Source organism: Pipistrellus kuhlii, unplaced genomic scaffold, assembly GCF_014108245.1.
Source record: "Pipistrellus kuhlii isolate mPipKuh1 unplaced genomic scaffold, mPipKuh1.p scaffold_m20_p_1, whole genome shotgun sequence".
In the NCBI taxonomy this organism is placed as follows: Eukaryota; Metazoa; Chordata; class Mammalia; order Chiroptera; family Vespertilionidae; genus Pipistrellus; species Pipistrellus kuhlii.
Genome location: NW_023425404.1, coordinates 119,252,043 through 119,264,235, shown reverse-complemented (window position 1 = coordinate 119,264,235; position 12,193 = coordinate 119,252,043). Strand labels below are relative to the sequence as shown.

General features: G+C 38.4%; 1 protein-coding gene across 6 annotated transcripts in view; it reads left to right on the top strand.

Moving 5' to 3' along the window:
- Positions 1-10,937, top strand: part of KIN (Kin17 DNA and RNA binding protein) — a 38,304-nt gene extending 27,367 nt beyond the window's left edge. For all 6 annotated transcript variants that reach the window (XR_004992107.2, XM_036461372.2, XM_036461366.2 and 3 more), the window contains 2 exons: positions 410-510; positions 10,620-10,937. Coding sequence is in view for 5 of the 6 variants with exons in the window: in XM_036461372.2 (XP_036317265.1) it covers positions 410-510; positions 10,620-10,682 (164 nt within the window). In the remaining variant the exon portion in view is untranslated. The remainder of the gene's footprint in view (positions 1-409; positions 511-10,619) is intronic.
- The last annotated feature ends 1,256 nt before the right edge of the window (positions 10,938-12,193 follow it).

The following is a 12,193-nucleotide window of genomic DNA, read 5'->3' as shown; positions in this document are numbered from 1 at the left end:
CTTATGATTGCTTTGGTTTAGTAACATCGGGCATATATTTTAACTTTAATGTAACTGCCAAACCATCTTTTAAAAGAGATGAATTAAAGGAAACAATTTTTCTTGTACTTACTTATGGACTCTGAGCATTTCTTCCAAATGCCTTATACACCATGCAGTCTAAAAATAAAAATATATTCCTTTGACAAATAAGTGAACAAAATGAGGAGTCAGAAGGTGATAGTAATTAAATTTTCTACAAACTATACTTTAGAATATTATAGAGTTTTTAAATGATTAAGAACTTCTAAGAAAATGGTTTTATTTTTCGTTATGCTCATTCAGTGTAGTTGCATTTTGCTGTGACAAAAGTAGAAGAAAAAAGTGGACATTCTTTTTGCATTCAGTGTTATATTCTTTTCTGTTGTAGGAAAAAGAATTCTTGTTTTAAATGGAGGCTACAGAGGAAATGAAGCTATCTTAGAATCCATCAATGAGAAGACATTTTCAGCTACTATAGTCATTGAAACTGTAAGTATGTTTATGCAGACAGAAATTTCAAAATGCTTTAAAAATGTGTCCTAGTTCTTTTTTATTGGATTGGTCTTTGTTTCATTTTAGAGTTTGGGGTTTTTCTTTACCTTCTCTCCAGTTTAGAAATCTGTAAGCTTATTTTCTCTAATGACTCTACCATTGATAAAGCATTTCATTTTCTGATTCCCAAAGAAATGCCTATATGTCTTAGTCCATTCTGCTGCTGTAACAAAATACCACCAACTGGGTGGCTTATAAACAACAGAAATATACTTCTCACAAGTCTTAAGGGCTAGAAGTCCAAGGTTAAGGCACTGGTCAATTTTGTTGATATTTTAATGGGAAGTGCATTGAATCTATAGATTGCTTTAGGTAGTATGGACATTTTAATGCTGTTGATTCTACCAATCCATGAACATTGTATGTTCTTCCATTTATTTATGTCTTCCTCTATCTTTTCAATGTCTTGTAGTTTCCGAGTACAGGTCTTTTACATCCTTATTTAAGTTTATTCCTAGGTATCTTAATTTTTTTGGTGCATTGGTAAATGGGATTGTTCTTTCTGTGAGTTCATTATGGTGTATAAAAGGCCATTGGTTTCTGGGTGTCAATTTGATATGATTATGTGATTTTTGTCTCTCAATTTGTTTATGCGATGTATCACGTTTGATTTGCGGATACTGTACCAACTTTGCATCCCCAGAATTTCACTTAATCACGGTGTATTATTTTTCTAATGTATTGCTGAATGCAATTTGCTAGAATTTTGTTGAGGATTTTAGCATCTGTGTTCATCAAGGATATTGACCTATAGTACCCTTTTTTGTCTTTTATCTGGTTTTGGGATTAGTGTAATATTGGCTCCATAGAAAGAGCTTGGAAGTGTGCCTTCCTCTTGAAATTTTTGAAATAGTCTGAGGAGAATAGGTTTTAGTTCTTCTTTCAGTGCTTCATAGAACTCCCCTATAAAGTCATCTGGGCCAATGCTTTTGTTTGCTGGAAGATTTTTGATCGCTGTTTTAGTTTCATCGGTATATCAGCCTATTCAGGTTTTTTGATTTTTCTTGGTAGAATTTTGGGAGCTTATATTTTTTTAAGAATATATCAGTGCCAAAACCAGTTTGGCTTACTGGATGGAGCATCAGCCTGCGGACTGTGGGGTCCCAGGTTCAATTCCAGTCAAGGGCATTTACCTTGGTTGCCGGCACATCCCCAGTAGGGGGTGTGCAGGAGACAGCTGGTCGATGTTTCTCTCTCATTGATGTATCTAGCTCTCTATCCCTCTCCCTTCCTCTCTGTAAAAAAATCAATAAAATAAATTTAAAAAGAATATGTACATTACCTCTAAGTTGTCCATTTTGTTGGAATAGAGTTGTCCATAGTATTTTTTCATAATTACCGTATTTTTCGGACCATAAGACGCTCCGGACCATAAGACGCACCAGTTTTTAGAGAAGGGAAATGAAGAAAAAAAGATTCTGAAACAAATAGTGTCCTAAAATATTTTATGTGCATTAAAACCCAACATCACAGTCATAAACACATGTAATCAACCCTGTAAAGAAAACAGCAGCATTTAGAACCATTTTAGAGCCGGGCAAGCACACAGAGACCACACAGAGCCGGGCAAGTAAAAAAACTTTTTTTTTAAAGTATATGTGTAGGCTATATTTGGACCATAAGACACAGGGACTTTTTCCCCCACTTCGGGGGAAAAAAAGTGCGTCTTATGGTCCGAAAAATACGGTATTAGTGTTTCTGTGGGATCAGTTGTTACTTTACCTCTTTCATTTCTGATTTTTTTTTTATTTGGATCCTCTCTCTTTCTTTCTTGGTGACCCTGGCTAGAGGTTCATCAATCTTGAACCAGCTCTTGGTTTTGCTGGTCTTTCTTATTGTTTTTTTGGCCTCTATTGTTTATCTCCTCTCTGATCTTTATTATTTCCTCCTGTTTATACTGGGGTTTTCTTGTTGCTCTTTTTCTAACTCTTCTTGTTGTAGGATTAGATAATTTATTACCATTGTTTCTTGTTTTGAGGTAGGTTTATAGAGCTATGAACTTCCTTCTCAGGACTGCTCTTACTGTGTCCCATAGATTTTAGAATGTTGTGTTTTCTTTGTCATTTGTTGCCATGATGCTTTTTATTTCTTCTTTGATCTCTTTACTAACTCAGTTATTGTTTAATAGCATGCTATTTAGCCTTTAGGTTAGGGGTGTTGAACTCAATCAGAGAAGGGGCCAAAATCTAAAATCCAGCCTAAATCGCGGGCCGAATGGTTTACTGAACAGTCATAAACTGTCATTGTGATGGAAACGCAGCGGAGTGCAGTGATGACAGCGCAGTGCGGGCCACATTGCAAGGCCTGGCGGAACGGATTTGGCCCGCGGGCCTTGTGTTTGACACATGTGCTTTAGGTGTTTGATTTTTTTTTTTGATAGTTTTTATTGTAGTTGATTTCTAGTTTTATGCCATTGTGATCTGAGAAGGTGCTTGATAAGATTTCTATATTCTTAATTTTGAAGAAGCTTTGTCTGTGTCCCTATATTTGGTCTGTCTTTGAAAATGACCCATGTCCACTTGAAAAGAATGCATATTCTGTGGCTTTGGGGTGAAATGTTCTGAAGATGTCATTTAATTCTATATAGTGTGTCATGTAATATTATTGTTTCTTTGCTGATTTTTTTATTTAGATTTGTTGAGTGGTGTTAGAGGGATATTAATCTCCCCTACTATGACTGTATTGCTGTCAGTCTCTCCCTTGAGATCCTCCAGAACTTATTTTATGTAAATGGGTACTCCTGTATGGAGTGTGTGTATGTTTATCAGAGTTATATCTTCTTTTTAGATTGCTCCCTTTAGTATTATGAAGTGGCCTTCCTTATCTCTTCATATGTCATTCACTTTGAGATCTAATTTGCCAGATGTAAGAATTGCTACCCCAGCTTTTCTTTCATTTCCATTCATCTAAAAAAACCTTTTTCCATTCCTTCACCATCAATCTTTGTGAGTTCCTTTTTTTCTGATGTCCTTTTCAGAGTCCTTTTTCAGATAAACAGCAGATATATAGGTTATGTTCTTTTATCCACTCAGCTGTCCTATGCCTTTTGATTGGGACATTTAATCCATTTACATTTAAAGTTATTTTTTATAAGTACTTGTTTGTCACCATTTTTATCTTTTACCCTTGTATTCCTTCTTCGCTTCCTATTTCTTCTTTTAACATCAGACCCTTTAACATTTTTTATATTTCTGGTTTTGTGGTAATAAACTCCCTTAGTCCTTTTTTGTCTGTGAAGCTGCTGATTTCATCTTCAATTTTGATTGATAGTCTTGCTGGGTACAGTATTCTTGGATTCAGACCCTTCCTTTGCATGCCTTTGTATATTTAATTCCATTTCCTTTTGGCCTAATGTGTTTCTGTTGAGAAATTAGTCACTAGTCTAATGGGGATCATTTGTAGGTAACTTTCTATCTCTCTCTGGCCACTTTTAAGATTTTTACTTTGTCGTTGGTGTTTGCCAGTTTAATTATAATGTGCCTTGGTGTCGGTCTTTTGGGTTTCATTTTGTTTGGGACTCTGTGAGCTTCTTGGACTTGTGTGAGTTTTTTCTTCCTATATCAGGGAAGTTTTCTGTCATTATTTCCTCAAACAGGTTTTCTCTTCCTTGCTCAGATTCTTCTCCCTCCTACTCCCTATTATGTGGATGTTGTTTTGTTTCATGTTGTCCCAAAGTTTCCTTAGGCTCTCCTCCTGTTTTTTAAATTTTGTTTCTAGATGCTGCTTTGCTTGGGTATTTTTTCCTACCTTGTTTTCTAGCTCACTGATGCGGTCCTCCACTTCTTTTAGTCTACTGGTGATGCTCTTTATTGCCATGATGTCATTTTTCATTTCTTATTGGTTCTTTTTCATTTCCTCCTGATTCTTACACATATTGTTGAATTTGTTTCCAAACCTTTTCAGCAATTTTATGACCATTTTTCTGAGTTCTTTCTCTGACATATTGCTTGCCTCCATTTTATTTACTTCCTTTCCTGGTGATGCCTCCTTTTCTTTCATATGTGGGCTGTTTCTTTGTCTCCCGATGATCTCTCCTCTCCGGGTGCCTGGCTATATAGCTCTTACTCTCCTGTGTTGGCTTAAAGGCACAAAATACAACACACCAAGGCACAACGTACAAGGCCCTGAACACAAATGTACTCACTATACTAATAACCCCAAAAAAGGTGACCACTAGAGAAAAGAGAATTAGGGGATTAAAAAAGGACAGGGTGCAAAAATGATATTGAGGAAAGGATAAAAGTAAGACAGAAAAGAGACTAAAAAAGAAGGGGGGAAAACTATATATGGGGAGAAAACTCAATAGAACAAGAACTAATCCAAAGAATTGCAAAAAACTGACACCCAAAGGTGAATGCAAACTACAAACAAGTAATAACAAGCGAGGAAAGGAAACACAGAAGGAAAAAAAAGAGACAAATAATCACACAAATAAACAAAAAGCAATAATCTAATTAACAATCAAACAACAATTGCACAGAGAGAAAAAAACAGTAAAACCAAACAAAATAAAACAGAGAACATAAAAGAAAATAACAAAACAAAACAACAAACCAAAAAAAAGAGGAAAGAAAAATATTTTTTTTTATAGTGAAGAAAAAGAAGAGAGAAGTGTGTATGGACTTAGAGCAGGTGATCAGAAATTAGATTTATAAGTAGGATGAATTGTTAACAGGGGTTAAAAAGAAAAATCTAAAGCAGGAATAGGGTAAGAGAAACAGGACAACAAAAGGGGAAAAATGAGGAAGATAGTGTTGGCATAAAGTAAAAGTCGAGATAGAGTAAAATGATACTAAAGGAAAAATGAAAATAGAATGTAAAACATTAATCCTGAAATAAAATAAAACTTAAAAAAAAGGTAAAATAATACTAGTAATAATACTGATTAAAAATAAAAATATAATTTTTTAAATCTTTATTGTTCAGATTATTACAAATATTCCTCTTTCCCCTCCCCCCCAATTGCTTCTCTCCACCAGGTTCCCACCACACCCTCTGCCCTTTCCCGACCCCCCATTGCCCTCATCCATAGGTGCACAGTTTTTTTTTGTGTGCTTTTTTTTCCATTTTTTTTTCTTTCTCATTTTTAATTGTTTTTTTTATGGAGAAATTTCTCAACTTTATTTTTTTTTTAATTTTAAAAATAAACCTTTATTCTTCATATTTTTACAAAAGTTCCTCATTTTTTCCCCCTCCACCGGGTTCCCACCCACATCTGCCCTTTTCCCACCCCCCATTGACCTCATCCATAAGTGCACAGTTTATGTTCAGTCTCTTCCCGCACCCCCACTCCTCTTTTCCCCGAGATTTGTCAGTCCACTCCCCTTCCATACCTCTGATTTTATTATATTCAACAGTTAATATTGTTCATCAGATTTTTTAATTCCCTTGGTTTTTAGATTCACTTGTTGATAGTTACGTATTTGTTCTTCTTAATTTTTATCTTTATCTTCTTCCTCTTCCTAAAGAACCCCCTTCAGCAATTCATGTAATTTTGGTTTGGTGGTGATGAACTCCTTTAGCTTTTTTTTTATTAGTGAAGCTCTTTATCTGGCCTTCATTTCTGAGTGATAGCTTTGCTGGGTAGAGTATTATTGGCTGTAAGTTCTTGCTATTCATCACCTTGAATATTTCTTGCCATTCCCGTCTGGCCTGCATGGTTTCTATTGAGAAATAAGCTGACAATCGTATGGGTGCTCCTTTATAGGTAACTACCTGTTTCTCTCTCGCTGCTTTGTCTTTGTCTTTTGCTCTTGGAATTTTAATTATGATGTGTCTTGGTGTGATCCTCTTTGGATTCCTTTTGTTTGGGATTCTGTGCGCTTCCTGGGCTTCTAATTCTTTCACCAGGTGGCGAAGTTTTCTTTTACTATTTCTTTCAGTATGTTTTCGATATCTTGCTCTCTCTTATCTTCTGGGACCCCCATAATTCTGATGTCGGTTCGTTTGAAGTTGTCCCTGAGGTTTCTTACATTATCTTCAACTTTCTGGGTTCTCTTGTCTTCTTGCTTCTGTGGAGGAGTGTCTTCTGGCTCTTTGTGTTCCAAGTCTTTGACTTGATTCTTCTGAACTTCCATTCTCTTTTTAGGACTCTGTATAATGTTTTTTATTTTAGACAATGTATTCTTTATTTCTAGTTGATCCCTTTTCATATACTCAAAGGGCTCATTTATTTTATCGGCCTTTTCTAGGAAATTCTTAAAAAACCTTATAAGTATGGTTTGGAACTCTACATCCAGTTGCTTTTTGTCCTCCATTTCTTTTGTGTGTTGTTGGCATTTTCACAGCTTCCCTGAGTTGGTAGGGTGGCTCTGTGTTCTAAGGTGTCCTATATGATTCAGTGGGTCAGCCTCCCAGTTACCTGAGGTGGACAGTCTTGGTGTAGCCCTTTGTGGGCTGTGTGTGCAGTATTGTTGTTAACCCCTGCTTGTTGTTGGTATCACTGGGAAGTGTTGATCTCCAAGCTAATTGGCGATGAGGTTCAGAAGTGTCTCAGCTAGGAGGGTTTCTGTATTCTGCTTGGATGGGGCAGAGTCTTGGGGTGGCCCTGACAAGCCTTGGTGAATCCCATAAGATTGGTTGCAGGCGCACACAAGCTTTGGATTCCTGTCTGTCCCTCCCTAGGAGAGTCCTATTTGCGGCAAACAAGAAAGCTAGCCACTGATAGGGCTTCTGTGCTCCGCTTGGATGGGGCCAAGTCTTGGGGTGGTGCAGACAAGCTTTAGTCAGCCCCTCCTTACAAGGGTCTGCTTTCTGAGTCCCGCAGTAATGGCAGCTGGCTTCACACAACTCCGAAAGATCTCTGCCCACTGCCTGACCGTCTGGCCTCTCCCTGTCTAGGGCCCTCTATCAGAGCAATAGGGTGGTTCTGTTTTTTTTCCCCAAACAAGAAAGCTAGCTGTGCATTAACTGTCCGCCCTCTCTGCGCACGGGGAGTAAGACAGTAGCGAACTTTGCCCGCCCTCTCCGCGCTCCACAAACAAGCCAGCAGCGAAGTCGGGCGGCTGCCATTTTGCGCGCGCAGTTCACCGCACCTTCACAGTTCCTGAGGTTCAGAGTGCCTTCTCTCTCCTTCCCAGATGGTAGAGCCTCCTCTCAGCCAGCCGTCCTGCGCTTCAGGGTGATGTTTCCCCTGTTTTTCAGTTGTAAATTCAAAATTCTTGTGGTAGGCTGCATTCAGGTGTCTACCCTATGCCGCCATCTTGGCTTCTCCAAAAATATAATTAAAAAGGTAAAATCAAGGGAGAAAAGAAATAGTTTCTTAAGTGACAGATAAAAAATTTGCAATTGTAGGAGATATCAAGATGGCGGCATAGGTAAACACTTAACTGCAGCCTCACACAACAATTTCAATAAAATACAACTAAAATGCAAAATGGACATTACCCAGAACTACACGAAAGTCAACTGACTGGAAATTCTACAATGAGAAGGAAAGAGAAAACCAGAAGGAAAATCAGAGGAGCTGTAAAAGCCTAAGGTACGGAGACATGTTGCGCGCACGGAGAGGATGGAGCCGGACAGGAGGATAGGCTTAGTGCCTGGCTGGCGTTCCCTAGTGGGAAGGAGATAAAAGCTCCGGACTGTGCTGAACCCCCGTTACGACAGCACTGAACCCCAGTTCTGAGCTAGACCCTGGGGACCCAGACACATACGGAGGGAGTCTGGGCTGTAAGTCGGAACCTCAGGGGAGTAGTGAAAGGCAGTCCCGGAGGCACATACATTACACGCAAAGGGCAGACTGTTGACTCTGCTGCTACCGTGTTTCCCAGAAAATAAGACCATAAGACCTAGTGCATGAAAAGATAAGACATCCCCTGAAAATAAGACCTAGCTCAACTTTGGGAGAAAAAATTAATATAAGACACTGTCTTATTTTCGGGGAAACAGGGTAGATTGCCCTAGCGGGAAGGAGACAAAAGCTCCAGACTGTGCTGAGCCCCAGTTCCGACTGCACTGAACCCTAGTTCTAGGCCAGACCCTGGGGACTCAGGCTCATATGGAGGGAGCCTGGGCTGTAAGGTGGAAACTCAGGGGAACGGCGAAAGGCAGTCTGCATGTACATTGCACGTAAAGAACAGAATGTTGACTGTGCCACTGGATTGCCCTAGTGGGAAGGAAACAAAAGCTCCAGACTGCTCTGAACCCCACTTCCAGCTGAACTGAACTCCAGTTCCGGGCTCATTGTGGGAGAGCCTAGACTGTTTGGTATTGGGTGAAACTCGAGGGTACCTTTCTCTCAGAGGTGCTTGCACCGAGTACCGAAGGATACTGAGGAACACTGAGACTCAGAAGCCTCATAGGCAGGGCTCTCGGAAGCCAAGGCTGTATGTAGGCTCCACCCTGAAACTCTGCCCCATCCAAGCTGAGCACAGAGACTTTAAGGCTACCAACTCAGGGAAGCTGCGAAAATGCCGAGACAAGGAAACAGATCACAGACAAAAGAAATGGAGGACAAAAAGCAACTGGATATAGAGTTCAAAACCATGCTTATAAGGTTTTTCAAGAATTTCCTAGAAAAGGCCAATGAAATAAAGGAGACCTATGAGGATATGAAAAGGGATCAACTAGAAATAAAGAATACATTGCCTGAAATAAAAAATACTATACAGAGTCCTAAAAAGAGAATGGAAGTTCAGAAGAATCAAGTCAAAGACTTGGAACACAAAAAGCCAGAAGACACTCCTCCACAGAAGCAAGAAGACAAGAGAACCCAGAAAGTTGAAGATAATGTAAGAAACCTCAGGGACAACTTCAAACGAACCGACATCAGAATTATGGGGGTCCCAGAAGATAAGAGAGAGCAAGATATCAAAAACATACTGAAAGAAATAGTAAAAGAAAACTTCGCCACCTGGTGAAAGAATTAGACTTAGAAGCCCAGGAAGCGCACAGAATCCCAAACAAAAGGAATCCAAAGAGGATCACACCAAGACACATCATAATTAAAATTCCAAGAGCAAAAGACAAAGATAGAATATTAAAAGCAGCGAGAGAGAAACAGGTAGTTACCTATAAGGGAACACCCATACGATTGTCAGCTTATTTCTCAATAGAAACCATGCAGGCCAGACGGGAATGGCAAGAAATATTCAAGGTGATGAATAGCAAAAACCTACATCCAAAAATACTCTACCCAGCAAAGCTATCACTCAGAATCGAAGGCCAGATAAAGAGCTTCACTAATAAAAAAAAAAGCTAAAGGAATTTATTATCACCAAACTGATAATGGTACCACTATTATAAAGTTTCACTTTTCATTCTAAAAGTCCAAAATAGTTTTTCTTGATCATGGAACAGCTCTTTTCGGAAGGGTGATGTATGAGCCATAACCCTTCTAACTTGTGACTTTACCATCTTTAGTAATTAGCTTTTTATAGTTGTGTTTGCTTCAGGCAGACCAAGGAAAGCATTGGATTGCAGGTGAAAAGGAGCCTGGCCTGTGCCTGGCAATGGCAGGCATTCACTTCTGTGAGCTGGAGCTCCAGCTTATGGCACACCTAACCACAGGGGGAGCTAGGACATCTCCCTATCCAGGAGGAAGATACGGAACAGCTAGCAGATGTTGCCACAGTATCTAGTGATAACATGTTTCAAGTATCTTTGAAGAAAATTATGGAAGTTTTTTAATGCGAATGTCATAGAATGTTTTAAAAGCTCATAGACATACAGAAATGTTAGCTACTTTATTTATTTATTTTTAAATATATTTTATTGATTTTGTACAGAGAGATAGGGAGAGAGATAGAGAGTTAGAAACATCAATGAGAGAGAGTCATCGATCAGCTGCCTCTTGCACACCCCCTACTGGGGATATGCCCGCAACCAAGGTACATGCCCTTGACCAGAATCGAACCCGGGACCTCTCAGTCCCCAAGCCGACGCTCTATCCATTGAGCCAAACCGGACTTGGCAGAAATGTTAGCTACTTTAATTGTATTTTAGGGAAATTGAAAAGGCAAATTTGTATTTCTTAGTGTAGTGTCATTTTCATGTCTTTTAAGTACATGTGTGTTTTTAACCTTTTCTTCAATTTTCATTTATAGGGCCCTTTAAAAGGACGCAGAGTTGAAGGAATTCAATATGAAGATATTTCTAAACTTGCTTGAGTTTGAAAATTTGTGAACATATTAAAATACTAAAGCATCAAATTGGTGTTCGCCAAGGCATTATGAGACTCTACTGTGTCAGGGTATTTCTTTTATATACAACAAATGGATTTATGTAAATATTATTGTATAGTTGTTTAGCTAAACTTGTAGGAAATCTAATTATGTCTTATGAAATATCAAACTATGTAAATTTGTTCTTATTTTTGTTTATAATATTCCTTTGATTTTTAAAATTTGCATTAAAATAATATTGTAAAGTGTTTTATATAAGGCAGTTTAGAATCATATAATTAGAGGAAATTCTTATATACTCTAAATTTATATTTTTAGTAGTAATGTTGAACTATAAACATAGTTACATTTTAAAAAGTCAAACTAAATATAATAGCTTTATTGAGATGTCATTCATACACCATACAATATCACCCACTTAAAGTGTACAATTTCAGTGGTATTTAGTATATTTACAGAGTTGTGCAACCATCACCACTATCTAATTTTAGAACATTTTCATTACCCCCAAAAGAAATCCTGTACCCATAGTTACTCCCTGTTCTCCCTCTTTTTCCAGCACCTGGTAGCCCCTAGTCTACTTTCTGTTTCTAAGTATGTGCCTATTCTAGACATTTCATATATTGATAAATAGAATCACACAATATGTGGTATTTTATGACTGGTTTCTTTCATATAACATAATGTTTATAAAGTTATTTGATATTGTGGCATATTTCAGTATTTCACTCCTTTTTATTACTGAACAGTATTCTAGGTATAGGATATACCACACTTTTTAAATACATTACCAGTTGGTGGACATTTCAGTTCTTTCTACTTTGGGGCTATTATGAATAATCCTTTCTAATAAAGAGAAACATGCAAATTGACCGTACCTTTGCTTCACCCACAAGCCACGCCCACCAGCCAATCAGGGTGAGTATGCAAATTAACCCAACCAACGTGTCTGTTAATTTGCATTTTGAAGCCAGAGCAAAGAAAGAAGCCAAGCACTGCAGAAGGGAGCAAAGCTGCAGAGAAGCAAGCAAGCGGGGTGGCAGAGAAGGCAGGGCAGGGAGAAGAGAGAGAAGCTGCTGGGGCAGCAGAGAAGGAAGGGAAACAGGCAGGCTGGGGAGAAGGGAGAGAAGCAGACCGGGCAGTGGAGACTGCAGCAGGAATCCATATTGCAGGAATCATCCTGCAAGGGGCATCTAGTGTTTCTATATTTGTGTATAAGATTCCATGTGAATATTTCAGTTCCTAGGAAGAGAGTTGCTGAGTAACATTGTAACGCAAGATACCATGTTGAACATTCTATGAAACTGCCAGACTGTGTGTTAAAATGGCTATACCATTTTACAATTCCACTGACATGTTGAACTATGCATTTTTAAATAAGTAGAGCAGTATGTTATATAGGGATATAAAAAATTTGAAACGCACCCCACACTTGCTTATGTACCCAGAAAAAAGGAGAAAAGAAAATTTATAGTTCATACAACTGAAAACGAATA